The following is a 27,054-nucleotide window of genomic DNA, read 5'->3' as shown; positions in this document are numbered from 1 at the left end:
GAAATTTTAAGGGGAAGGTCAGAAATGGCACAAGGACCTAGTGATTAGATTTTGGCAGTGATGTGGCTTAAAGTCTGGATCCATGGATTTGTTAAAGACTTCTGTATCATTGTGAGACAGCGGCACGGCATCACTGTAACTATGACAACAAGTGAACACTACATCAGCTGACTGCTGATGATCACATGATTGCGATCCTACTACAAATCCACTGCTGCAGACTTATCTGTCGGAAATGAAACGACTGAGCGGCCTTGGCGGAGTACTGCCCTCTGAGTGCTTTTCTTGTTAACATAGTGTTAGTTCACAACACATGCCCTCTCATAGGTGAAGGTAAAGACCTTACAAATTTTAAACAAATCATGTTCCATACTGTAATACAACTGGATCTCATAATTGATTCAGACCATTTATTGAAAAGCAATAAATAGAAACATCGAACCAGAGACTTGAAATAATGGTCTTAAAACTCTATTTCAGCAGACGTCCAAGTGGTAAATGTAACATTAACATTTCAATTTTTTTGGTTGATATAACTGCTTATGTAAGTAAGTCTGATTGTATAGAAAGATATGGGAAAGGGACCCCTATATTTTCTGAATAAATATATTTTTATGTTCATTTTGTAAATTACAGTCTCACTGAGAGTCAAATGAACGATAAAGCGGGGAATGATTTAGGACATCACTACCACATGGGTACGTGTGAGTGTCTCCTCATGTTCTCATTCAGATTCACCATCTCATCCAAACATTGTCACTTCTGGATCTCAAAAAATCATCACATCTTCCTAAAATGCTGAACTACTGCATTAGGTTTTCTAAACTGAGACAAAAGATTAGTAATTACATTCCTGGCAATGTCTACTTGGGCTGCCACCTTAAGATGGAATAGATACACTTTAACCTTTGCCAAGTGAGAAAATGCAAACTACTGTATTAAATTGGCTATCAATGTCTTCTACAACACAATGGTACACAATGAAATTCCAAGAGAAGTTTGGTGCTTAGATAAAAGGTAATGAGCTTATTTATTCATTCACTTATTTGAACATTTCTTTCTTCAGCCTTTGCTTTTCATGATCTTCGGTTAAGCACTGCTTTAATATTATTAACAGTACAGCTGAAAGAAAACAGACACGGTAAGAAATAAGCTTCTTTATTCAAATCACAGTTACTGAAAAAGAAACTCCAGCTCTTTGCTAATGTAGAAAACAGAGTCTCGCTTCACTCAGCACATACAGAAGTTGAGCAGGGGCACACAGAAATCTAACCGACAATATAAACACAGACATGTCAGAATCAAAATCATTTTAATAATCCCTGCAAGGAAATCTAATCCATCACATCCTGCACGCGTAACAATGGCATAACATAATCTTTTAGACATGCACTGGAACAAACTGCATTTAAGAACTTTAGAAAATGGGGAGAAAATGAGGAAGGTTAGAGAGACAGAGAGAGAGAGAGATAGCAGGTAAAAGGAAAAGACAGAAAAGAAAAATGGCATGACATCATCTCAACAATGGCACAATACAACACAATATGTTAGTGGCAGTGTTTGGTTTAACTTGTGCCATTCCATAAACCATCTCTAGCTACATCACTGCTAGCACATACTTACTACCATCTGCAATCCAAGGGGTTAAAACATAAGCACATTTCTGACGTCTCACTACCCATAAATTGCATTTCTTTTGCAAATGACATTGAAACAACTTTAACAGGCAGCTTTGGAGGTCTGCTGTTTCCCTCTAAAATTCAACATTTGACTTTTTCAGACCAGCTAGAAAACCTTTGAGGAAAGAAAGTAAAAAGACACATCACTGGGGATTTAATCTTAATTAACAGAGTTTTACACAACACAGTGAAATCCTAAGCTGCAAAATACCTTGTTATCTTAATGAAAATGCTTTTCACACAAGGCAGTGAAATCAGACTGTCCAGCAGCCTACTGCTGGGTACAGGAGGGAAACTGCTTAACGCTAATTACAGCCTGGTGTAAAAAATATACACTTCACAGGACATTTGCATTATTACAGTTGTAATTAGTGCCAATAAGGAAAAAAATCATCCATTTCTGCGCAAAAACAGACAAATTATTTGTGGCCGAGGACTTGCAGTGCTATAAATATAACACATGAAGGAGCAACCTAAAAGATATTAAATGATCCAAAGTGTTCTGTAATACCGCATATCTTAGCTCTAAGGGTCAAAAACACACATTACTTCATGAACAGTAAATTATGAAAAATGTTGCTTGATGCTGGACAATATTTTTAAATGTTTTATAGTTCTTAGCAAACACGGCACGTATGAGAAATCTATAACACAAGAATTTAATATGGCATGAGTAATAATTTGCTGAAAATTATATGGGAAAAGCTGCTTTGGTTTTGGCTAGGTTCCGTAATTAACGGTGTGTGGAATCTAACAATCCGTAGGTAAACTAAGCCACAGAGGTATCGCACACACACACACACACGCACACACTAGACATTGGACAAGTCAGAAAACATAAAAAATCCTGCTGTTCTAAAATTTCTCCTGCTCACCACAGAAAAGCTACATTGCATACTGTAAAAGGTAAAGAACCAGCGTTTTGACTAATACTAAAAAAAAGATTATATATTATTTTTCACATAAATAAATCTGCTCATTTCAGTTCTGGTATATCAGTAGGGACATGGTTTAGCACTTTCTTTCTTTCATAAATACAGAAAAAATACTTTCCATTCCTCAGTAACTGTTGCCATTGAGTTCTGACCCTGTGGTTCAAGTCTTTAGTAATTCACCCAGAAGGTACTGCACACTTTGTGCTGGGCACGGAAACATCACTGTGCAAGAGCTCAACAGCCTGTTCCTGACCTGTAGAAACAAGCCTTTTGACATTTGCTAACCCCTACTGGAAAAACTGGGAGCAACCAGCTCCCTGTTCCAATCTGATTGTCTGGAACAAGCATTACTCTGTTTTTGTGTAAAACTGCACAGCACCAGACTGGCCTTGTTTCCGTACTAGGTCCTGCACATAAGAACATCTGCAAAGGGACCCAGGAGGTTCTTACTGAAGATACACCTAACCCACACCAGGTAGGTGGTGAAGGGCTTAATGTTCTCTGAAAAAGTGTAGTTCTGCTGGGGAAGGATGTAAGGCATGTAGGTGTTCTCTCCTTGCTCCTGGATCCACACCTCATACTTCACCTCTCTCACCTTTAGGTATTTCAGATTCCATGGGATCTGCCAAGAGACGGTAAGTTTTGCCTCATTAGAGGTTTGTACTGAAGTCTGACACTGAGGGTCTCTGACCCGGCCTGGGTGGACTGTACTGGTTACCTTGGTCTTCTTCAAGTTGGGCCTGGCCTTCATGGCTTCTTTGAGGACTTCCAGGAAAGATGGGATGTCCACCAAAGTGTCCTGATAGATCCGAAAGAGCCACTCTGGGTTGCGGCAGCACAGGTGTCTGGGGACGTCCTTACTTGCCAGGATTCGTACCTGCTCGTCTTTTTCTAAGTGAGCGATGCCGCCTTGCTCCCAGGGTCTGTCTGGGTGGGTCACAGTGTTCTCTTCCTTCATGTTCCTCCAGGAGACATAGTGAAGGTCCATGCCTGGAAGAGACGCAAGGGTTTTATATGGCGTGTACTGCTCTGGATTCACAGCAAAAGGGAACAACTCCACCACAACAGCTCCTCTGGGGAGAAAGAGCGAGGTGATAAGCTGAGCTCCGTGCATGCTGACTAACATGGAAGCACCGCTGATCACCTGGACGATACTGGGGAAAGATTGTTCCTCTAAGGACACTGTAACCACTCTCATTTCAAACTCCTGGGCCAGTGCCATGATTAGCTCTGCTTCATTCAGTATCAGCCTTGTTGTTGAACGACTAAACACAACAATGTATTCATCCTTCTTCTCTTTCTCTTTCTCATCTTCAGCGCTCCCTCCATCCCTCTCTGGTTCATCCACCTTTGTGATGTTCATTTTCTCCATCAGAGCCCTAGCAAACTGCCTGATCTCATTCCCTGAGACCAAGATGTTAGCTTTTGGACCCTGTGGCTGAACAAACCCATACTGGTACCAGGTAGTCATTTTGGACAGGCCAACATAAGATTTAGTGAAACACATTAGTTTTCCAAAGTTCCTCAGCTGTTCTTTGAGTAACGGCTGCTTGCTACTGAGAAGTCGATAAAGGTCAAAGTGTGGACCTTCACCCCAGCCCTCCATGAACACAAGACGAGCCTCATCATTCAAATCTGAATACTGCTGCATGGTATAGAAGGCTGGGAGTAAGTCATCATGGAATACATGCATTAGGTTATCGGGATTAAACCGGTTTAGGATCAACGTCACATCTGGTACAAACACAGGCTTGGGCATAAACTTTAAAGCAGCAGCTGGAAGCTCTAAAAAGTTAAAGTATTGGGTATTGTGATCCTCTACTGAGGACAAGTCAAGCAAGGCGGGTTGGAAGCGCCTAGACCCCAAGTTAGGCAGCATGACAGAGGAATTGGAGTGGAAGAATACAAACTCTTCTGCCTCAGAACAGTAGCAGAGGTAGTCAAAGCGGCAGATGCGGTCAGTGTGCATCTTGCCGCTGCAGACCATGCGGGTGCCGTGTTCCTGGAGAGCCTGCAGGGCTACATGGTAGTCGATGCGAGCCTGTGAGACCTCCTGTGACTGCTGTGTCATATGCAGCTCTTCCTCCAGCAGGGTAGCATGCTCGCTCAGCTTGGAGTACTTCCAAAGCAGAGCTGCGACCACAGAGACCAGCAGTCCGTTAAGGAGCGCACCCACGCTCATCCTGCAGCCTGCCACGGAAGCCCGCATTACTGCTGCTGCTGCTGAGGACCCACCTCCCAACTCCAGCTGGCCTCTGACCTCAGAGGGAAGCGACGAGACATCCGCTGCCTGGCAACGACTTCAAGACAGGGTAGATGAGGAGAAAGCATAGAAAGGGATGGGAAAAAAAGGACATAAGTTAAAAAAGAATTTAATCATGAACCCAATTCACAAATACAAGAAAAGGTCATGGTTACCGCAAAGTAATTAACAAACTATCAATGCAAGAGATATTAACAGCACTGATATTATTAAGAAATCAATAGTTTGACCTATAACACTGCAGTGCACTTCTTTATGTAAGCAATACAATGATTCATCAGAGCAGGTTTGAGCTCTCACTTTGGGGGATAGTGGCTGTTTACCTTGGCGAACAAATGAGACATTTCTTAACCTTATATCCCCGTCACCCTCCTTGGATATGTCAAAACAAATTACACTGTGAGGAGGCACAGAAAAAAGAACAAGAGTATTGCTCTCAACTCTTCTCATCTGCATACTGAGAGAACAAGTGAGTCATTGAGCAACTCAAAATCAAACCAACCGCTAATGGCCAGCAGCTGCCTGCAGACACGAGGCAACTAGCATGCTAAATTTAGCATGCTAGTTGCCTCGTGTCTGCAGGCATCAGTCCTTTTTTGAAGGTGAGTTTAACTAACTTACACCAAAGGTTTTCACATTAAGCAATTATCTGCCATGTCATTTCTTATTTGTAAAAATCCATGCATATATCTACATACACCGACAGAAGGAAGGAGAGCGGTGAAGTCAAAGCTGTGCTTTGGTACCACATCCAGCATGTGACAAAATGGGATTTAGAGAGCTACTCTTCCACTCTCTGGAAGTGGTCTTCTAACAGAAAGTAAACTAAATCAGGTCAAACTAAACTAAGACAACAGCCTAGGTGAGCACACACACTCACACTGTACCTATTCAAGCAAAGTGCCACAATGACACAAGGCTAGCCTGAAGAAATGTTGGGAAAGTCTTTATTGTCTCTTTCCTAGGTCAGTAATCATCCATATCTCAAATATTTCTCTTACTGCTCCAACCTTTTTTATAATACTCCCCTTTATCCAATACATTGTATCATTTTGTTCTGGTTGCTGTCTTACACAATGTGCACATTGTCATGCTCTTTCTGTTCTTCCTCCATTTTATTGTGTGCCGTCTCTGCTCTGCAGGAGCTGAACAGAGTCCCTAGGCTATTTCTGACATCCATGCAAGTACAATATGTCACTGACAGCAGGGTAAAACTGTGATCAAACTGAAATAAAACACATAAGCACAGTATGGACAGTTCAAAATGCAGCAATGTACAGAAAAGACAGAAGAGTGGGGATTCAATGAATATCTTACATGCCTTTCTTCACATCTAATATGTGAATTTCTTTTTAAATCGAAGTGCTTAAGCAGCCTTTACTGAAAGTCTACTACATTCAGTGAAGGCTTTTATAGGGTTTGAAGGTGAAATTGGTTGCTGTGCATCTAGTTAAACAATTGGTTCCTAAATTGTCAGTGACGGAAACTGTTTAAAAAAAAAAAAAAAAAAAAAGTTAGTCCAAAGCGAGGTTCTTAAATATTTTGTTTTGTTCAAATATTCACTTTAAGTTTAAACAGAGGAGCAGCAAATCCTCAGAATCTGAGACTTTTCCAACTGTTGGAACAGTCAGAGAGATGGCGGGTGCTTTTGATTTCCTTTTCAGATTAGGTGTTTTGTGCACAGAAAGGTACAGAAAAACACAGGTACAAAGTCTTAGCCTGAATTGCATTTTTTTATTATTAAATTAAGTCATTTTTGAAGTGTTTTTTTTTTTTTTTTGCCTATTTCCCTTTATTATACAGGACAGTGGAGAGAGAGACAGGAAATGTGGGTAGAGGAGTGGCAGAGTGACATGCAGTAAATGGCCATGAGCTGGATTCGAACCCATGACCGCCGGGCGATCTGTAAATAGGGACTACAGCCCACTCAACCAGCTGAGCTATCTGGGCACCCAACCTGAACTGCATCCTTGACAGAAGGATGCCTAAAAGCAAAAATCTATAGACAAGCACCTGACCCTGAGAGCCCCTCACTGTTGACCTTCCTGTAAAAAACGCTGTTCGTCAGATAGGACACACACATGAGTTACTGGTGAAATACAATCTTGCTTTTTCAGAGAGCATGTGTGGTTGAATGAGCCAAATGATCAAGAGAAAGAAAGTGAATATGGATAGGGAGCAAATGCAAACACAAGGACAAAATCTACTGTTTATATGCAAACAGATACACTAAAGTCAAAAGAGAAAGCAATGCAGGTCATAAAGACAACCAAAAAAAAGATGTCTTTGTTTCCTTCTAAAAAAAATCTCTTCCTACATAATGAGCTGATAAAAGAGCTTAAAGATATTTCCTCTGACAAATGTCAGTGAAGCAGAGTGGATGTGAATGGAAGCAACACAGACACTCTATACTGTAGTATTCGTCTTGATGCTGACGCAGCAGCCAAAATAAAGTGAAATGAAGTGTGAAGAGGAGGCTGCTTGTGAGGCTAACATTAGGCAGGCAGCCTGCATGCTCCTTCACTCCACAAGGACAAGGGTGGTGCAAGGCTCACAGAGCCAGCAGTCCTGCTTAATCCCACTCACTGCACACAGGCTCCCACAGGGACGGATGTGAATGCCCTCTGCAATTTGCACGAGCCAAGAAACCGAAAGCTTCGAAATGTCAAAGGCACTGCAAGGCACCACAGCACGCACAAAACGCCCTCATTTGCATCGCCACGTGTTACAGGCGGCAAACAAGGACCTGGACAGCTGCGTTCTGGATCTGGCCAGGTTATGTAGCTAAAGGAAACCTAAAACAACAGGGCACTTTTCAAAATCTGATATCTGTGCGTGTACATGTAGGAATTTAAAGTGACCTTGAAGACAAGGAGCTTTTGTATCTCCTCAGCAGTGTGATGGAGCGAGCTAAGATACAGCCCGAGAATAAGAATGTTCAAATTAGAGAAAAGGTCACAACCGTTCTAAATATTATTAAAAATGAGTGGAGACTCAATTCCTCAGTGTTAATGTAAGGGAATGATTTCATATTCATATTCTATTGCCGAGTGTATACACTGTTAAATAATCCACTAATTCTGACCCCTGGGGCCACATGTATAAAAAATGTGTACGCATTAAAACCATGTATATGGCATTTCCCAAAGGTTAACTAGAGGAGAACAGTCACTTCACACAGACTTCAGACCAATGGTACTCATGGTTTTCTAAACCCAGCGGTTGGCGATAAGCTGAAATGGAGAATATGTATATATTAGGTGACAAATATAATCTTGAACATTCTTGTCATTTACCCTGGTATGACTTTCAAGTCACACCACTGTAAAATTTCCATCCAAGCCACATCTATAAGCCAAGTAAATGTAAGTATTAAGGGTCTTTCTATAAAATTACATTAGATACATTATTTAACTGTAAATTATCTTAATAAATTAAATAATAAATTAATTATATATATATATATATATATATATATATATATATATATATATATATATATATATATATATATATATATATATATATATATTTTAAAATGCTTAATTTTCTTCCAGGTTCAATACACATACATGTGACATATGATGCATTTACAGACCCTATTCATGGCCCGGCTTTCATCACTTAGTGTCCCATAAAGACAAATGCCGTAACTACTGGCAAAGGTGTTTCTACATTGTAGTGAAGTAAGAGTCTAAAGGCTTTAGTTTTTGATAAACACAATAAATTGACCAAAAAGTGACACAGTCTGTATACTTTCAGAATCCAGCAGTATGCAAGAGGAATGATTACAGTCACAGTTATATTGCATTTAATTACAATTAACATGAAACTTTAGGACAGACTTCAAAAACTGTGAACCTATCAAAATATACTTTAATACTCAGGTTTTTTTTAGATTTAATTCTAGTTTAATCATATCATCATAATAGGATTCCACTGAAAGGAAGTCAGTAATGTTTATTATCTCTTGCGTGTTAGATGTTGGTCATTTGCCAACATGCTCATACTCTCTCATTACCTTAACACACTGAGAAGAAATCCAGTTATTTAGAGAAATTGGGTTAAGGCAGGAAATCAGAAGAGTTGTTTACCTGGTTACTGTAAAACTCATGTTCACAAGCAAGAGGTAAATCAGATTTCCCTCTTTTCCAAATCAATAATTCCTAACTACTGTAACACAGCAACACGTATTCTAAAGTATATTACTGGCAAAAGACACTGCAGCCCATGTCAACAAATCATGATTAATCCTTCCTTGTGCTGCTGACAAATGTCTGAACATAGACAGCTACTAAAACCCTCTTCATGAAGACACATAAGCCAGGTCAATTCTAGCCATGATGCTCCAAACAAGTTTTTTGGTCCCGATCCCAATCTGAGTCTTAAAGCACTGTATATCTGTCTATTCCAAGTCTCTTCTGCTACTATGTTTAAATAATTTGAAATACATATGAGACACAGTAAAATAACAGTTGAAGACTAGTAAATGAAGAGTCTCTGATGAAAAAGGTTCTAGAGATTGAAAGTGCTTTTAACAAATCTATATTGTGTGCACATAGAAAAGTGTGTAAGAAAGGGGAAATTTGAACTAAAAACAGCCCAAAGCTGACACCAGAAATGCACATTGCACATCACTGTGCCGTACACATTATTAGAGCTGAAACCCACTGTATAGGCTAGTAGGAAAGTTAGAAAACTGACACAGAAGATGCAGGCTGGTCTGAGTATTTCACAAACTACTGATCTACTGAGATTTTCACGCATAACTATCTCTAGGGTAGTGTAAAGTATTTGGTGTAAACAGCATGAAAGCATGGAACCATCCTGCCTTGTATCAACGGTTCAGGCTGCTGGTGGTGTAATGGTGTGGGGGATATTTTCTTGGCACACTTTGGGCCCTTAGTACCAACTGAGCATCATTTAAACACCACAGCCTACCTGAGGATTGTTGCTAACCATGTCTATCCCTTTATGACCACAGTGACCATCTTCTGATGCTACATCCAGCAGGATAATGCTCCATGCCACAAAGCTCAAATCATCTTAAACTGGTTTCTAGAACATGACGATGAGTTCACAAATTAAAGTTAGATTTAAAACCTGCCATAGCATTAATTTACAGCCTAATATTTCATTTCAAAGCCTTTATCATCCAATACCTATGATGATGGTGACAACACGTACTGTGCATCCCAAGCTGACACAAAACACAAGAAGCTTAAGAGCTACTAAAAGACACATGATACAGACATGCCATCCCCTTATAAGTTTGACTGCTAGACACGATACTTTATTGACCTTGAATTCACCAACTCCAGCTGTTTTATCAGTAAACTGGATGCAGAGTCACTGAAAGCAATGAAATTAAACAAGATATTAAATGCTCCCTTAAAACCAAAGCTGTCGGGCTGAAAAAGACTGTAATCATCACTATGAGCAACCATTTTGACATTACTTGCAGTCATCTGATTTATTATTAATGTGAAAACATTAATTAATAGAGTTTTAAAAACATCCTTGATTGAAGTACTAAAACCTTGCTGAATGATGGACACTTCTGTGCTAAAATTAAGAAGTCAGGAAGCAGATCTAGTATTTCTAGAAGCAGAGCAGCCTCAGTTCTAACGTAACAACTGCTGTGTGAGCCTGTAACAACACAGCTCTGGGGTCCGTGCTAGCCCAGTTACATCAACATTTGCCTTTGCAACGACTATCACTTTCCAACCTGTAAATGATTACAAGCGATTTAATAAATGGAAGAGTAGGGGGTAGTCAAAGGCTGATTTTATTATGATAAAATTATGCACTACTTTTGACACTCATTTTCTTAACATTCAAATAAAAATTCAAAAACAGAGCTGACACACTCCACTGCACACCACTGTGCCTTACATGTTAGTTGAGCTGAAACCCACCACATAGACTACCAGGCGAGTTACAAAACCATTTTGTACATCAGCACTTACGCAGTTGGATTTCTCTACCCAATAAACCTTGAGGCAGTCTGCCTACATGTATAATACTTTTCAAGCTGCCTGAAAGTATCCATGAAATAACATAGATTCATGCATGGATGTAAAAAATATCTTTTCCAAGTAAGACATGATTTTGTACAAAAATAGTGGCTGTTTGTTCGTGTATGTGTGTGTGTGATCCAGGTATTACTCATGTTGTGGGTCCTAAATCTGTTTACGCAGTCACATTATGCGGACATGTCTTGTTTAGGGAGAAAAAAAACAAGTCTGTGATGTAAATTACTAAACTTTAGGGTGAAGACAATTTAAGGTTAGGGTAAGGCTTAGGGTTAGGCAAATAGTAGTCATGGTGAAGTCTGAGTTGAGTAAATCCCCTCGAAATGAATGTAAATCAGCTTTATGTCCTCTCAAATTATAGCTACACAACTGCATTTGTGTGTATACATATAAGTGCGTTCAATGTTTTGAAGAGCCTTAATCCTCAAGTAAAACAAAGTATAATACAGCTATTTTTGGTCTAAATTGAAAAAAAGTTTAAACATGCCCAGCTGACTTTCTGCTTGAGGTATGGAATATTGCAAATGAATGCTGGAAGTAAATTAAAACAAGTCAACAGTGAAGCCAACAACCTTGTCCACTGCATAAAATCTATCTCTTGTTGGCTTGATGCTAAGTTACAGGCTGTCACCATCCTACTGCATCATTAGTAATACTTCACAGTGCTGCTTTCATAAGACATCTACTCCTGTCAGTGTAGTCTATAGTTGCATGTAGTTCCAGACAAGAGTACAAACCAGTGCTACTGGGTTCCTTTGACTCAAAAAGTTAACCAAGTTTTGAGTCTTGATTCTAGAGACTAAAAGCTGGAGATTCACTAGGATGGCTGCTGAGCTGTGACCCATGGACGTATTAAGAGAGTTGGATATGGATATTAGAAACAAGTGCAAACAGAGCTCACTGGCCATAATCACAAAGGTATGTTTGAAGAAAAAAAGGAAGGAAACATTTGATGAAGTTAACAGTTAAGCACGGTGGTGGAAATATTGTGCTTTGGGGCAGTGTGGGAGCCAGTGGCACAGGAAACACTGCACAGACAGAGGGAAAAATAGATTCCACTAAATATTAACAAATTCTGGATATAAGTGCAATCCACTAATTCAATTAAATTAAATTAAGTGAAAGTGAATATAGGAACCATGTTTAAAGCAGACCTCAAACTGTACCATCAGTGTTTTTACAGAAACACAAACTGGAGCTTTTGGAAGCTTGCTGCCAGGTTTTATGTACTTCTTTTCACCTCCAAAATGAAATAAATATTATTTGTCCAGCAATAGCCAAATGTTGACATAAGCATTAGAGTACAGTTCTCTTGAGTGTAGCTTCCCTTCAAACATCAAGTCCACTGATTTGTAACTGTCATATCTTCTTGAACATTTCGTTCCTCATCTTAAATAATATCCCTTCAAGACCACCACACCCCCTCATAAACTGTCTGTCAGTCACTGCTCTCTCAGCGCTGCCTTCGATGCTGACACTGAAGCTCCGGCTTCCCCAGTGTTACTGGGTTAGCATATCTGTTTGCTCTGGAGATGATAAGCACCCCGATGATGTGGTGGAAAGCAGCACAGGGCAGCCTGGAAAGTCTAATGCATTTTAATGAGAACACTAGAAAGCCAAAGCCAAGGAGCCTGTGGGAGAGAAGTGGCGGCAGTGGCCCTGCACTGTAGCTGCTCAGTGGGTCCCAGGTGTTCATCATTCCTTGCAGCTCACCATCCCTCCCTCTTTGGAGTTAACCTTCTTTCTTTCTCTAGATTTCTTCGCCCATTTCTTTCTCCTTTTAAACCACTCCGAGTTCCTTAAATATCTCTTGAAAAAAAATGTTAAATAAGAAAAGAAGAACAAAGCCTGTATCACTTTAGTTCCTTTTCTTTTCCCCTCAACCTGTTTTTCTTTCCCTTCGGCCACTTGATTGCTTAGCTCCTCTGGCCGTGATGCCGTGTCCTTATTCGTTGTCATCTTTATTCCTGGACTAAATGTGGCCTGTCAGGTTGGATCAAGCTGCTTGGAGCTCACTGTGGCACTAGGGAGAATTAATGGCCCAGCAGCCATTATCTGGCTGTACAAAGACAAGTCTCATACCCTTTCTCTCACTTTGCATCTCTTTCTCAAACACGTTTGGACAGACAGGCATACATACATACACAGACACACACACACACACACACACACACACACACACACACACACACATATTGTCCTGTTCTATAAACACAGTGCCATGCCATCCAGTCTAGGGGTGAAAAGCTGGCTGCTTCATAATGACTGGAAGTGAGTGTCAGAAAACACCTCTGGTCTGTGTTTGACACATCACATTTCTGACTACTTGCCTATTTCAAACTGAGACTGATTAGTTGCCTGATTGATATCCAGCTACTTCATAACATTTTCTTGTTTCTTTGTATCATGTGCTAACAGTGACCTACTATGCCTTCTGCAATACAGCAGATAAAACACCAAGACTGTATACTACATTGTGCTGTCGCTTCTCCCCCAGGGACACAGAAGATACAGAGGCTGGCGTGGACAATGTGCAAAATGTGTGTGTGTAAGTGACAGACCAACAAAAAGGAACAAAGTTGAGAAGGACATCTTCTAAAAACACCGCAGTATAGCACTTCAGTGCTGCCCCAGGACAACAGGCAATATTCCAGAAAATGGACATAAATAGAACATGAAAGCTGGATGTACACTTGGAGATATCTGCCAATGTCCAAGCTCTAAAGTTGTTGATCCCATCCATTTTGGAGGCTTGGGTATCCTGAGAATTCACAACGATTGGAGGATATGGGGTGGCAAGGACAGACACTCTTGAACACTGTTGATGCTTCACTACTGTAAAGGGCAGACTTATTCCAAAACAGATGCAGACCCAGAACATGCATGTAACTCCGTTTATAATTGCTACTGTCTGCAAACAGTGGCATGTTTTCTCGTGTTTGTCCATGTGTACAGTCCGATGTGTGTATGCACCAAGGTAGCCATGAGCAGATAACAAAATTTATGTCACATCCTCTCAAGGCAATAGTTTCATTTTAATGTGAGGACACCTGCTAGCAGCTTTGCACCGTCACGGCTTCAGCTGAGGAGAAGACCTCCCCTTGAAAATTTGACACTATATGCATTTTCCTTTACTCATTTGACAATCTAACAGCACTTAGCTACTTACAAAAACTTTTGCTCAGTTTGACGCCTGTCAGCGGGTCACTTTCTGTGGGTGTAGGCACGAGCCAGCTGACTGACTTAATCACTCATTAATCTCTATGCAACATTTATTGACAGTTAGCATTTCCAGATTGTCTTCTTTAGCTCATGATCAACGCTATGAACTCAGTGTCACTGTTGAAGCAAATCACCCTACAGAAGCCATCAGAAACCCTTGAAAAAAAAAAACTGCCTTAACAAAACACTTTGACTGACCAACTCTGAATGACTCACAATAAACAGAAAACAGTCACTAGCCTGGCAACATTAAGAATTCTTTTCAAAAAGACTTAACTTAAGACACAATTATTCCCAAATATCAGACTAACTCCACCCATACTGGAGCTAATACAATGTCCTTTCACTAAAGTACACTCAGCATATTTTTTGAGATCATTTGGCATAGGTGCTTTGCAAAAATGTTTGGATGTTGCAGCTAAGTCTTAAAATGATGGGGAAGCACTTCATGTTCTATCAGTTTATATGTAATTCCCCAGAGTTTATCACAACATATGTGATATCTATGAAAGGTTTGAATTGAAAATATTGTTCTGTGGTTTTGAGCAAAACATGGCTGCACCACACACATCTGTAAAGTCTCACGCATTATGACATCTGTGAATTTTTTGTGTTAAAATGAACCACAAGTTATTCCAATCTTTAGATGTGTTCAAATAGACAGTTTTTTTATGTGAATGAAACCTCTGTCAAACACATTCTCCTTGACCCTGACATCATAAGGAGGCCAAATAAAATGTTAAGTCAGAAAGAAACCTAAATCTTAGGTTCCCAAAAGCTTGCAACTCTTCTCACTCACTATAACCAATTTATAACCTTCAAAATTCATAATAGCTTTGTGTCAGTAAAGAATGACTTTACTTTTGAAGTGCAGCTACACAGTGACTGGGTGGTTAGCACCATCACCTTCCAGCTAGAGGATGCCTCGTTCATGTCCCGGCCTGGGCCTGGGATCTTTCTGTTAGGAGTCTACGTCAGCTGGGATAGACTCCAGCCCCCATGACCCTGATGAGGATTAAGCGGTGTGTAGATAATGGACTATTCTCTTTATTGTTTTTCTCTGAAAACCCAAACTAAAAATACCAAAAATAAATTTAAGGACCCATCAACTGTCTGCACATTTGTGAATCTGCCCTAGATGACAGTCCTAGATGATTCCCTTAGACAAGTCTTGGGAACCAGCCAGTTAGTCTTCATCCTTTTCTTTTGTAAAACTGAAAAACACAGTGTGAACTAAAGCATAAATCTCTCTTTTCTGTCACTTGTCAAGGCTGTCAAGATATGCTATGTAATATTCTCCACCTCATTGTGGTGCACTCATAATTTCCCAAAAATAAGGATGGACATAGTGATAAACATCAGTTCCATCACAAGCCTTTCAATCTAAAATCACCTGAAAATGCCTGGTATAGTATATATATGTTTTCAAAGATGTTGATGTGCACCTTTAAGTATGTTTTGAGATTTACCCCAATATATAATCTGCTAACAAAACACTAAATTCCATACTGTGGGCAAATATATCTGCTGTGAAAAGCCCAGCATGTCAATTCTGCTCACCAGTTAGAGAATTTAAAAATATAGGAGTATCAGTTAACCCTTAAAAATGCAAGAGTATTCACTGAGGAAAATTCAAACTCTACAGTTCTGTGGAAAGTTGCAAAGAAGGGCGTTGAATTATTCCCAAAGACAAGAGCAGAAATGCAGATCAAAGTGACAGTGTAATGGGGAGAGCTCCGGGGCTGTAACAGAGGACCCTGTTGAACATCTCCACTCATTTCACACATAAAAGAAGGCAGAAAAAACAAAGGATATGAAGGTATATGAAGTAGAACTGCATATAGTAATGTCAGCAAGCTGTGGGACAAGATCACATTACCCTACAGTTAATACATCCTAAATTGACAGTCAGTAAATGCAGTTAATCAAGATCTGACATCCAGCATATTGAAAACAACAAGGCTCGGACACAAAATGGCTTTGTATGACTGAACAGCCTGTACAAACATGTCCTTTCCAATTTGGGGGTCAAGGCCAGCATTTGGATGGCAGTGGGTTTAAAATAAACCACATCAATGTTACTGAAATATTCAGCTGCAGTGTTTGCCACAACTGTAGATGTTATCTGAGTCATGCAGGAGAGTATTACAAACTCCAGGGACATGAAATAACATCTCATCTGGGAGTTGATGGACCATAAACACAACACAAGCAGTGTTGTGTTATATTTACCTTCACAGGTCTTGTGTCATTACTTGTAATGTAAAGTGGACAAGAAGATATCTTGTCAACACAAAAACGTATTAGCCCGAGACTATACAGTTACAATGCTACAGAGAAAAGCACAATGCTTCAAATAATAGTAATTATTCTAACATTGGAGTTACTGATGAGAATTTAAGTACAGTGTTTAAGACACAGCGTAATTATTACTAATATACTGAGTAATGAATACTACAAAGGGAAATTGGTGTGATGAATGGTTAACCCTTCTCTCTAAAGGAAAACACAGTTATGAAGGCAATAATGCTTGCCTTGGATGATCATTTACTGGAGGTCAGTTGTTACTGACTGTCTCATTACTTCCTGCACCTGAATTTAAGAAATAGATTGATGTCTAAGGTAGTTTGAAAATGTGTATAAGAATGCATTAAAATAATGTATTAATGATCATGCAAAATGTAGGTTTGGACTCCAGAAATACAAGTTCATCTTTAAGTTATATTACAAATGTATTCAATGAATTTGTGCATAACAGATAACCACATGCGTCTGTGTGTCTGTGTCTGTATCTATCTATCTATCTATCTATCTATCTATCTATCTATATATATATATATATATATATATATATATATATATAAAAACAAAAACTAAAAACAATCACACTCTCACACGCGCGCGCGCGCGCACACACACACACACACACACACACACACACACACACACACCTATTAAAATATCCCGACTATTTATCAGCTGGTAGCTTCTTTTCTAAGAGGTAGCCGCTGGACACGCTTCTCTGATAGACACAGCTGTACCTGAAGAGGCAAAGCCCTGTAACAGTCAAGCTAAAGGAAATTTACCGACACAACAGCAATATTCTGTGCAAAACAAACCAATTAAATCTTCATGTGTACAATAATTCTTACCTTAGGTGCCGGTGAAAATGTTGCTTTTGTCTTTGAAGACACTTGAGAGGTTAGCTCATTTAGGCAACATCAGCGCCTCAGTATGTTGCAGAGTCGTTCCTGAACGGGAACCAAAGACAGGTAGTGGAAAAGAAAAGAAGAATACCGACGGACACGGAGACTAGTAGTAAAAAAAACACCAGCGTTTTCAGTCATTAAATTCTCTGAGACACAACCGGGGCTTTTTGCTGTTGTTTACAAGCTAGCCTAGCTGTCAGAAAAGCAGGGAGAGACAGAGCAGCTGCCTGGATACCGACTCCACTCTGCTGTGTCCAGTCTCCACCTACCGCTGAGGGAAATCCCGCGCTCAGATCTCGCGATGACACTCGACCTCTCTAATTGTCACATGTGCAACCGATAGTCACCGCATCTTCGCTTTTTTTTTTTTTTTTTTTTTATCTGGCACAGTGGTGAAAGACTCTATTAAAGGTAAAAGCAGCAGTGCAGTGAAGTAAAAATATTGCTTTTAATAAACTGTACTTAAGGTAAACCACCATTTTTTTTTTTAAAGATTATCACGTAGTGGAAGATTATTCATACTGGTGTATTTATGCCAATATTTGAATAGCATTGTCCTTTAATGTAAGGTGTTTTTCTTTCATTGGCTTATTTATAAATTCTGATGAATGAAATAAAATTTAATGAGCAATGCTGGTTACAAAAATATGTCATTTACAGGCAACCACTAATCAGTTCATCTTTAAAGGGTGTCCCAGTTTCTTCCAGTCATTACTGCAGTCTGTGGCCAGTCCTTCAGTGCTTTGGACAATCTGAGCAGGACCTGAGACTGATCAAGCACAAAACAGTCCAGAAAATTATTGAAGCATAAGGCTTTTTGCTTCGCCAATGTAGTTATAAGTCTTCATCCAAAAAATAGCATTTGTGGGCATGTCAACTACATATGGAAAATAATATCTCATCATTCTAACAAACCAATCCTCTGTAATCTGCTGGGGTCTATAACAGATAGAATATTCTGAACTGCATTAACTTAACTCTTTGGTTGAGGGAGTGCAAGAAACCCAAGAGCATACATTTTCTCCCAGTCCTGAACGTTACAATACAATACAAGAACTGTATTTATGCCCAAAGGGAAATTCAATAAATAAAATTCATTAGAGTAACCTTTAATTCTCTTTCCCAAACACACTTAAGAGAGGCCATAATTTAGGCAGAGTATTATGTAATTCTGAATGCATAATTTACTCATAGTTCATGAAGTATTATATCTACAACTTGAAAATAGATGTGGTTGAGATTTAGTAAGGTATAAAGTTTAGCATTTTACTCTGAAAGCAATGAAGGCAATGCTAAAGTGCTTAATTGTGCTCCACCATGAGCAAAGGTTAGACCATAAATAGGAGCAAATGAGAAGACACAAACATCAAACATGTCAAGAATCTTACATGACATAAAAGAAACTTAATGAAAAGAGACAAAAGCATGTTGATAACAATCCTTAGGCTTCACAATAAAAGCCTGTCTGTGTGGTTTAAATTGTTCACCCTGATATTTGTGCTTTAAAAATAGTTTAAAGATTTTGAAGTCCAGGGAGGTGACTCCATTTCAAGAAAACCAAACTGATATACAGTTCATATACAGTAGCCAGGCATGGCTATGTTTCCCATCAAAGGTCAGAGCAGAAACACTGGTCAATAAGAAATAGAGTAACATGTCAATAAACTGGCAGTACCTGAGCAGTGTCTGAACTGGCATGTGTGCTTTTTCAGATTTTTTTTCTTGTAAAAGTTCCTTGCAATCAACATTTTATATCCAACCAATGCAGAAAACAAATGAGTCACAGAGAAGGAGACACAGGCATGGATGACCTTGATTAATGCTTCTGGAATGGGAAATGAAAAACTGGTGTGTGTGTGTGTGTGTGTGTGTGTGTGTGTGTGTTTGTGTGTGTGTGTGTGCGTGTGTGTGTGCGTGTGCGTGCGTGCGTGCGTGCGTGCGCGTGTGTGTATTGTTCTTTTAATAATACAAGATAAAGGTCTCTATATAATTTGCATATTTGTAGCATGCGTAATGAAATTTTAGATCCTTAATGGAAGAAAAGAAAGAAAGAAGAAAAATGCACAACTAATGTATTATTGTCAGAGTGGAATGGGTCTTTTGATAGATGTGATCCCAAGGAATTATGAGCTGATCATAAAACATCTACTGTAGAGTTTTTTTTCATATACAAAATCTTGTGGATCTGTTGAGGAGCAAACTGTAATTCCTGTCTTCAGAGAAATGCAGCCACACACTGTGTGGTGACAAATCAAATACAAAGCAACACTCCCACCTTGAGTTTGAAAAAAGAAAAGCAAAGTAAACCACCAGTACTGTTGTTCTTATTGCTGCTCCTTGGAATATCAGTATGCATAAATATTATCTCAGAAAGAAAGCTCAAGTCTCCTTGTCTTTGTCTTATATGCTCTAGTTATAACTTGAAGCTATAAATTAAAGAATATAAATAATACAGTGCATGACTATGTTTGTTTCACACCAGACTTCCAGAACTGCTTTATTGCTCCATGTCCTATAAGCTTTTTCTGGAACTATGTGCCCCATTCTTCCAAAAGATAACCCTACAAGAAACCACAGCCATCAGGATAAAATATAGATATGCAGTCGTGGCCTTTTCCTTTGTGGTTGAAATCATGGACCCACATCATAACAGCAGTCATTTGACTCTGTTTGTCCAGCGTTTATGACTGTTACCATTCTCTGGGTGCCACACATGAATTGCCAACTTGCTGAGAATATTCTGCAGGAAGATTTATCTGACCACATAACTTTGATTATAACCTAACTCCCTATCAACAGAAAGAAAAAGCAGGACCAGAAGGAATGTAACAAAACTGTCAGTTCTTGCCCACAGGGCTTCCTTTGAAGGACTAAAAATTATAGTTAAGTTTCAAAACAATGGGGAATGGTAAGAAGCAATAATTTGCCTTTTGAAGGAATTGCCCAACTCTGGGTAAAGTACTATCATGCCAAGAGTTAGATTCAATGAATGATATCACAGATGTCTGTGCCAGCGGTCAGTTAGCATAGCTTCAACCCCAGTGGAAGTTTTCTCCAAGGAACAATTTAATGTTTCAACATTTAATATAGGTCAATTTAATTAGACTTCTTTTGGACAAGAATTTATGAAAAGTGAAAACAAATGACGTGAAAACAAATTTCTACATGGTAATGTTAATAAACTACAAATATAAGAACGTGAAATAAGTGACTACCTTTTAACTGGCTCACCAGACTTAACACAGGTGCTGCTAATTGTCACACAATTACTAAAATAGAGATCATATAAGTGTCTCAAATGATTGGAATATAAATACACATGTATCTGTAAGGCCCAGTGAATCAGTACTCTGGGCTACAACTTTGCCATGAAGACAAAAGACCACTCCAAGCAACTCTGTTAAAAGGTTGTTGAAAAACACAAGTCAGAGGATGGATACAAGAAATTTTCCAAGTCACTGAATATCCCTTGGAGTGCAGTTAAATCCATTATGAAGAAATGAAAGGAATATGGCACAAGCATGAATATTCTTACAGCAGGCCATCCTCAAAAACTGTGTGACCAGCTTTATGGGAGAGTAGTAAGAAAAGCTACTGTTGGAATAGCTCACATTAAGTCTCGACTCAGACTAGATGCTATGCTTGATTGGCACCAAACACTGCACATGAGTACAAGCACACCCTCTAGACTGTAAAGCATGGTGGCAGCAGCATCATCAGTCTGTAAGAGAATGGTGACTTGGGGGATTTGTTTTCTAGCAAGACAATGACCCAATGCATACAGCCAAAACTGTACAGCAAAGAAAACAAGGTGAATGTTCTGGAGTGGCTGAGTTGGTGCTCAGACCTCAATCCAACAACCTTTCTGTGTGGAGTCCACATGTGTGCTCTGATGTATCCAAATTTTTATAATAGTATCTGTATTGCTAAAGGTATTTAAATGCTGAAACTGACAATATTTCAACCCACATGTCCAGCCATAACTCAAATTACACTCATAACCTCTATAGTAGCCATGGAAAGTATTTTAGGTCATGCTAGGTAGCGTTACCATCTCTGCAGAAATATAGCTAAAATTTGTTTCTTTCTGCTTAGTTTAGTCAACACTTATTACAAAAGACTGTTTGAATCTTCAGTAATGAGAAAGAAAAAGCACAAGAAGACTGATACCTTTCATCTTTAGATGTCTGATGACTTGTAAGTCATTAACAAGAGAAAATTCTTTTTCATTAGCTTCCCTTTCACATGGCAGGAGTGCAGCGTTGCTACTGACAAATAACAACACACACAACCAAGCGCACAAGAGGCCTGAAAGTCCAGGTCTGAAGCTTTGTGTACCTCCAGACAGAGCGTGATTACCTGATCCCCAGATTCTCCAAACAATAGTACAAGGACAAAGACAAACAGACCCACAGATTAGAGGGAGCATACCTCTAAGCCTAAACCATTTCAATCTTTAATCGAGGTCAGCGGCATTTCTGAGATTTTTTTTTACAGATGCCACAAAGCCTGAAAAATGTTGTTAAAGTGACAGAATGTTGTTAAATTACTGAAATGTATTATGGAGTACAACTGCATGCAAACAATTGTATTTATGTTCATTTGCATTTTCTTTTGGTTTTGTCAGGTGTTTTCACAGTATGTCACACGTCAACTCTGTCATTAGTGCAGGAAAAGCACAAGTCTAGCTAAACATCTCTCCTTGTTCTATTGAGATGTTTGCTGTGGAAAAGACATAATGGTTACATTTCTGTGAGCAAATGTAAGTGTGCAAATATATTTGTTGAGCTTAAATATTTTCTTACAAGGCTGTATCGTTGTAAACACTAAATCAGAGAAGGTAAATGCAAAAAAAATTCTGAGTATCTGTCACTAGGTGTCACTGTATGATCTTTATTGGAAAGCGCAATCAACACCCACAAGCAGTGCTCAAACCCAAATCAAATCAGATTAGTGAGCAAATTTTGTATTATGGAACACAAATCTTGAGGACTGCATCACATTGGGCAGGATTTGGGCGTTTTTAGATTCAAATATAGATTGATTAAAGAACGATATATTGCATGCCCTGTTATACGTACGTGGAAAAACACCTCTAATTTGAAACTCTAACCGTCATTAAAGCCAAGCGGCCACAGCAATATCAGATACATACTTATTCTAACAATTCTGTGTTTTTCTGCGCCCATTCCCCATCAAAGACTTTGTTTGACGTCAGAGTTGAATGCGGTGTGTGATGCTCTTAAGATGCCTTCAAGTACTCCTCGTAAAAACCTAAGGCGGAACTGCCTAATTGTGAATATATACAACTTGCTCCGCAGGTAAAAATTTTAGGTAATAATGGTAATAAAATCTTCCAATTTAAGAGATTGTTTTGCACTTCTATTGGTTCCTGAAAAGAAAAAAGGTTCATCTTATGATTTAGTTACAATGTAATGTTAAGTTTATTTACTATGTCTTTATTGATCTATAGATATTTGTGATTATTATCGTTTAAACAGTGAAAAACAACTAGATTACTTCACTAATTGTAGTGAAATTTAGTAATTCTGGGAAAACTCGGAATGGTTGGAAATGTCGATGCTTCTGTTGAGCACTGGAAGGCAGCATCACAGCCCCACCGCCTCGGCTGGGAGGATACAACCATTCCGATTAGGGCAGCCGTTGCCAACGATGCAATACCTCGTTTTACGGATGAACCGTGGGCATAGGCACCTTCTGAGTGCCGCGGTCATCTCGAAGAGGCTGTATCACCCTCGTTCTCTCATATATAATTTGCGATAGGCCCCTGTAAACAGCGCCCAAACGCCCCAAGCTACCCGGCGAATACTGGAATCTGGGCTTTATGTTTACCGAAGAGAAGCTGGAGAGGTGAGCTGAGCGAGCCGTAGTAACTTTAGCTTGCTACATGCTACATGCTATCTGCGGCTAGCCGTGTGATATTTAAAGCAACACCTGTGTACCTGTGTGTCCAGCCCTCAGTTACAAGGGTAGAAATGAGTTTGTTTAGATATTCCTGAACGGTGGGCTTGTGACGTTCTAACCTTAACGACCAAAAGCAGTGAACGTCAGTCATCCAGTAAGCTAACGTTGATCAATCAATGAACAACGAGCTAGCCCCTGGTAACGTCAGGCTAACGTTAGTTGGTTGTGCTGTCACCGGGCCCGTTATACAGCTGACTTCTGGACTTGTCCGCGAAACTCTGCTGTGGTAGAAGGAAGCTTAGTCATCATGGTTAGAGAAAACTTTTAATCTTCATTGTAGCAACACGAGGCAGGACATGAGGATAAACTAGCTAGTGCGTTAGTACAGCAGCCTTCCTGTCAAAACAAGCCCAGCGCCTCCCCACAACATTCAGCAAGGAGGGGTTCAGCATACCGTTTTTTGCACTAACGTGCGCATTATTTTTGCTCATAAATATTTGTTCCCTATGCTTAATTGAACCTATTTCACTCTGTCACACATTCGAGCGCTATTCTGCATAACTCTTCACTCTGTCTAAGGGAGGGGGCAGGTACTTCTGCCAGACTACAAATACAATGGGACTCGTGCGTTTCATTTTCCATATTAACTTCTGTCATGCATTCATTGTCATTTTGCAGCTGTAATAATTTTGTGTCTTATGTCACTTAGGAAGCTGGAGCCATGGGTTTTTCATTCAGCCTTCGGTGAACTAAAGTAAGCTGGACCCACACAACTCAGCCAACCCGCTGCTGCCTACAGCAGGGGCTTCCCTCTCCCCTTCACCCTCTCCAGCTATGGCAGGCTTCAAGCGAGGCTATGATGGCAAGATCGCTGGCTTGTATGACTTGGACAAGACGCTGGGCCGTGGCCACTTTGCCGTGGTCAAGTTGGCACGCCATGTCTTCACTGGCGAGAAGGTGGCGGTAAAAGTCATCGACAAGACTAAGCTGGACACTGTGGCGACAGGCCACCTTTTCCAGGAAGTCCGATGCATGAAGCTGGTACAGCACCCCAATATTGTGCGCCTGTATGAAGTGATAGACACTCAGACGAAGCTTTACCTCATCTTGGAGCTAGGTGATGGAGGGGATATGTTTGACTACATCATGAAACATGAGGAGGGTTTGAATGAAGAACTGGCAAAGAAATATTTTGCCCAAATTGTCCATGCTATATCCTACTGCCATCGGCTACATGTGGTGCACAGGGACCTCAAGCCTGAGAATGTGGTGTTCTTCGAAAAACAAGGACTAGTCAAGCTCACTGATTTTGGATTCAGTAACAAGTTTCAGCCGGGGAAAAAGCTGACCACAAGTTGCGGATCTCTGGCGTATTCTGCACCGGAAATACTGCTGGGTGATGAGTATGATGCTCCAGCCGTAGGTATGCAAAACATGTAGGCTGATGAATGATGTTAAAGTAATAAAATGAATCACGCTGTTGATTAGAACATGTCTTTGCACTTACAGTGCAGTACGATCAGGCAGGATGTGAGGTAGATCTTTGATGCAGCCCATTTATGAAAGTATATTGCTTTCACCCAGACATTTTAGTCCTATCATCTTGCATGTTCCATTGACTGTTTTAAGTTGGAAGCATGAGACTTGTTCCCAGTGGAACCAACTCAGTGTCTATTCCACCTATTAACTCCGTGACCTCTTACAAAAAATCTGTCTCTGTTAGAACATACACTTTTGACATTAAACTACACAGGACATCTTTATCAAACTCATATTAAAACCCAGCTTCAACACAGCGGTGTAATGAGGTTGGCAGTGTAGCGAGCACCTGTTTCACACATTTCTGTCACGCTGTGCTGAAACACCTTGGCTGCTGGTTTGCTTACAAACCCTGAACACGTGTTTACCCAGGTCCGGTTTTGAGTTTAGATAGCTTTGGTCTATCAATCATGTGCTAAGGCCCTGTGTAACAGAATATTCAGAGTCAGACTTGTTTTAAATATCAAGCTGTGTGTTCCACTAGTATGTTGCTAAGAGTGCTGATCGTTTTGCATTGCCATAGGCCCTGTGCTACAAGGTCGGCTTCACGAGCACTGATGTCCATGGGTGTCCCATTGCACTGAATTAACTGTCTCATTGATTTTCTATGAGGACTGACAGACAGACAGATTGTGTGTCCTTCAGTGACATGACATGATATATTTACACATCAGGTACTGAACCATATGATCTAGTCCATCTCTTGAATTGGATAATGAAATGTAACCTGTTAAGCTTGTTTTTCAGTTGATGTGTTTAATCCTGTAGGAATCTGAAATCAGCCTCATGATTATGTCTTCATGTAGAGAATGCTTTCAAAGGCAGTCAAATGGATGTTATTTGCCTCCCCTTTTTCGATCGCAATTTTCACAAACTTGAGGGGTGCGGCAGAGCTATTGAGGAAACTGTGGTTACTTTTTTGTAGAACATTGCAGACACACATACACACATACACACAATCACAAACCCATGCATACTCACTCATCCAAGAGCTTTCATATTGTATGTTTGACTGTGGACAGTAGAGGGAATAGTACATTTCTTTGCAGTTTGGCTCTGTTCTGCTTGAGCAATTGTTCACGGCATCATACTGGTGCTGCATCTTTAAGAGGTGACTAGAGGTGTTACTTTGGTGTGTAGGTGATGTAGGGAATATCAAGGCACATGAGTGAATAAAAGGCTGACTAAGAATTCTACATTGTCTATCTTACCTGTTGCTACTGATGGCTGCATGTGGTGCACAGTTACCCAAAGGTTAGGTGAATGTGTGGTTGGTACAGAAGCCACAAGTGGTCAGGCTTACAGGCCTGTAATATGAGCTGTGTTATGACTGACAACGTAGAACTGAATGCTGAAATTCTAACATTCTTGAAATTGAAACCCAGGGTATGATAAAATACTGTGAGTTGAGGTCATTAATTGGTACTGTTTTGGTACCAACTGGGATGCAAAACAGTAAGGTACAGTTATTTCTCGTTAGTTTTTGTTTGAGTAGATGTTGTTCCTTATGCAGTGGTTTTTTTGGCACTTGGCTTGGTCATGCTGTCTAATGGAAGAGATGAAGTATAAGACCAAACATTAAAGTTGTTGAAATCATCGGTGATATTGACAGCAATATTGTTGCAATGCGCAAAATCAAATGTGTTTCCACCCAGCTAATTTTATGCCCAATTTCACTTTGCAGAATTGAAAATTTTGTTAATCAGTCAAAAGCAAACGCAACCAAGTGGAAACAAAGTTGTCGTATTAAAGCACTGTACTTACATATCTGCCAGAGAGAAAACTATCAACTAACAAAGAGATTAGATCCATGTGGAGTGATTTAAAAAAAAAACTGCCACTTTTCAAGTGCCACTTTTTACAAGTAATATATGAAACGGACATAGCTAGTCCAACTACTTCATATCCATCACCTTTTCCCCTAGTTTTCATTTGTTGTAAGGATGGCACTGCTAAATCAGTCAATGACTGATAATGTTGATGTGCCCAACATTTAATATTTTGTGAAACAAGAGTGGATTGAAGCATCTATTAATTCACATTTTCTCTTGCTGTTTTTTTGCACATTTGCTAGACAAAGTTTGGCTATTGTTCCCTCATAGACATTTTGTAAAAACTGCCCATATTGCTCAGCTCAGTGTGTAGTAAAGCATAGTGATGTGTAAATTAAGGTGGGCATGGCTGAACAAAGTGATGCTCAGCGTCTTTACATGGTCTTCAGTGTGAAATTTAAATTCTGTTTAAGTC

The 27,054-nt window shown here is 39.7% G+C and overlaps 2 protein-coding genes across 4 annotated transcripts in view; one reads left to right on the top strand and one right to left on the bottom strand.

Annotated features, from left to right (window-relative positions):
• Positions 1-1,142: 1,142 nt before the first annotated feature.
• pomgnt2 (protein O-linked mannose N-acetylglucosaminyltransferase 2 (beta 1,4-)) lies at positions 1,143-17,603 on the bottom strand. 2 transcript variants are annotated; one of them, XM_055013868.1, is made up of 3 exons: positions 17,287-17,603; positions 3,333-4,914; positions 1,143-3,236 (listed from the first exon to the last, which is right to left on the bottom strand). In XM_055013868.1, exons 2-3 carry the CDS (start codon positions 4,821-4,823, stop codon positions 3,015-3,017), a joined length of 1,713 nt encoding a protein of 570 aa, XP_054869843.1. In that variant the 5' UTR covers positions 4,824-4,914; positions 17,287-17,603; the 3' UTR covers positions 1,143-3,014. The 2 variants fall into 2 exon arrangements, with proteins under 2 accessions (XP_054869843.1, XP_023133828.2); XM_023278060.3 differs by having other exon boundaries at positions 1,143-4,914; positions 17,287-17,601.
• Positions 17,604-22,976: 5,373 nt separating this feature from the next.
• The window catches only part of snrka (SNF related kinase a), a 68,233-nt gene continuing 64,155 nt past the window's right edge, over positions 22,977-27,054 (top strand). The window contains exons 1-2 of one of the 2 annotated variants that reach the window (XM_023278058.3): positions 22,977-23,214; positions 23,982-24,691. In XM_023278058.3, the coding sequence (XP_023133826.2) occupies positions 24,103-24,691 (589 nt within the window). In that variant the 5' untranslated portion in view covers positions 22,977-23,214; positions 23,982-24,102. Of the gene's footprint in view, positions 23,215-23,977; positions 24,692-27,054 lie in introns of both variants that reach the window. The other variant, XM_023278057.3, reaches the window with a different exon arrangement.

The sequence above is a fragment of the Amphiprion ocellaris genome, chromosome 9 (assembly GCF_022539595.1).
Source record: "Amphiprion ocellaris isolate individual 3 ecotype Okinawa chromosome 9, ASM2253959v1, whole genome shotgun sequence".
NCBI classification, from domain to species: domain Eukaryota; kingdom Metazoa; phylum Chordata; class Actinopteri; family Pomacentridae; genus Amphiprion; species Amphiprion ocellaris.
This window is presented reverse-complemented; position numbering and strand designations above follow the sequence as displayed.

Excerpts from the sequence above, each read along its gene's own strand:
- pomgnt2 (XM_023278060.3), bottom strand. The coding sequence starts at position 4,823 with ATGCGGGCTTCCGTGGCAGGCTGCAGGATGAGCGTGGGTGCGCTCCTT.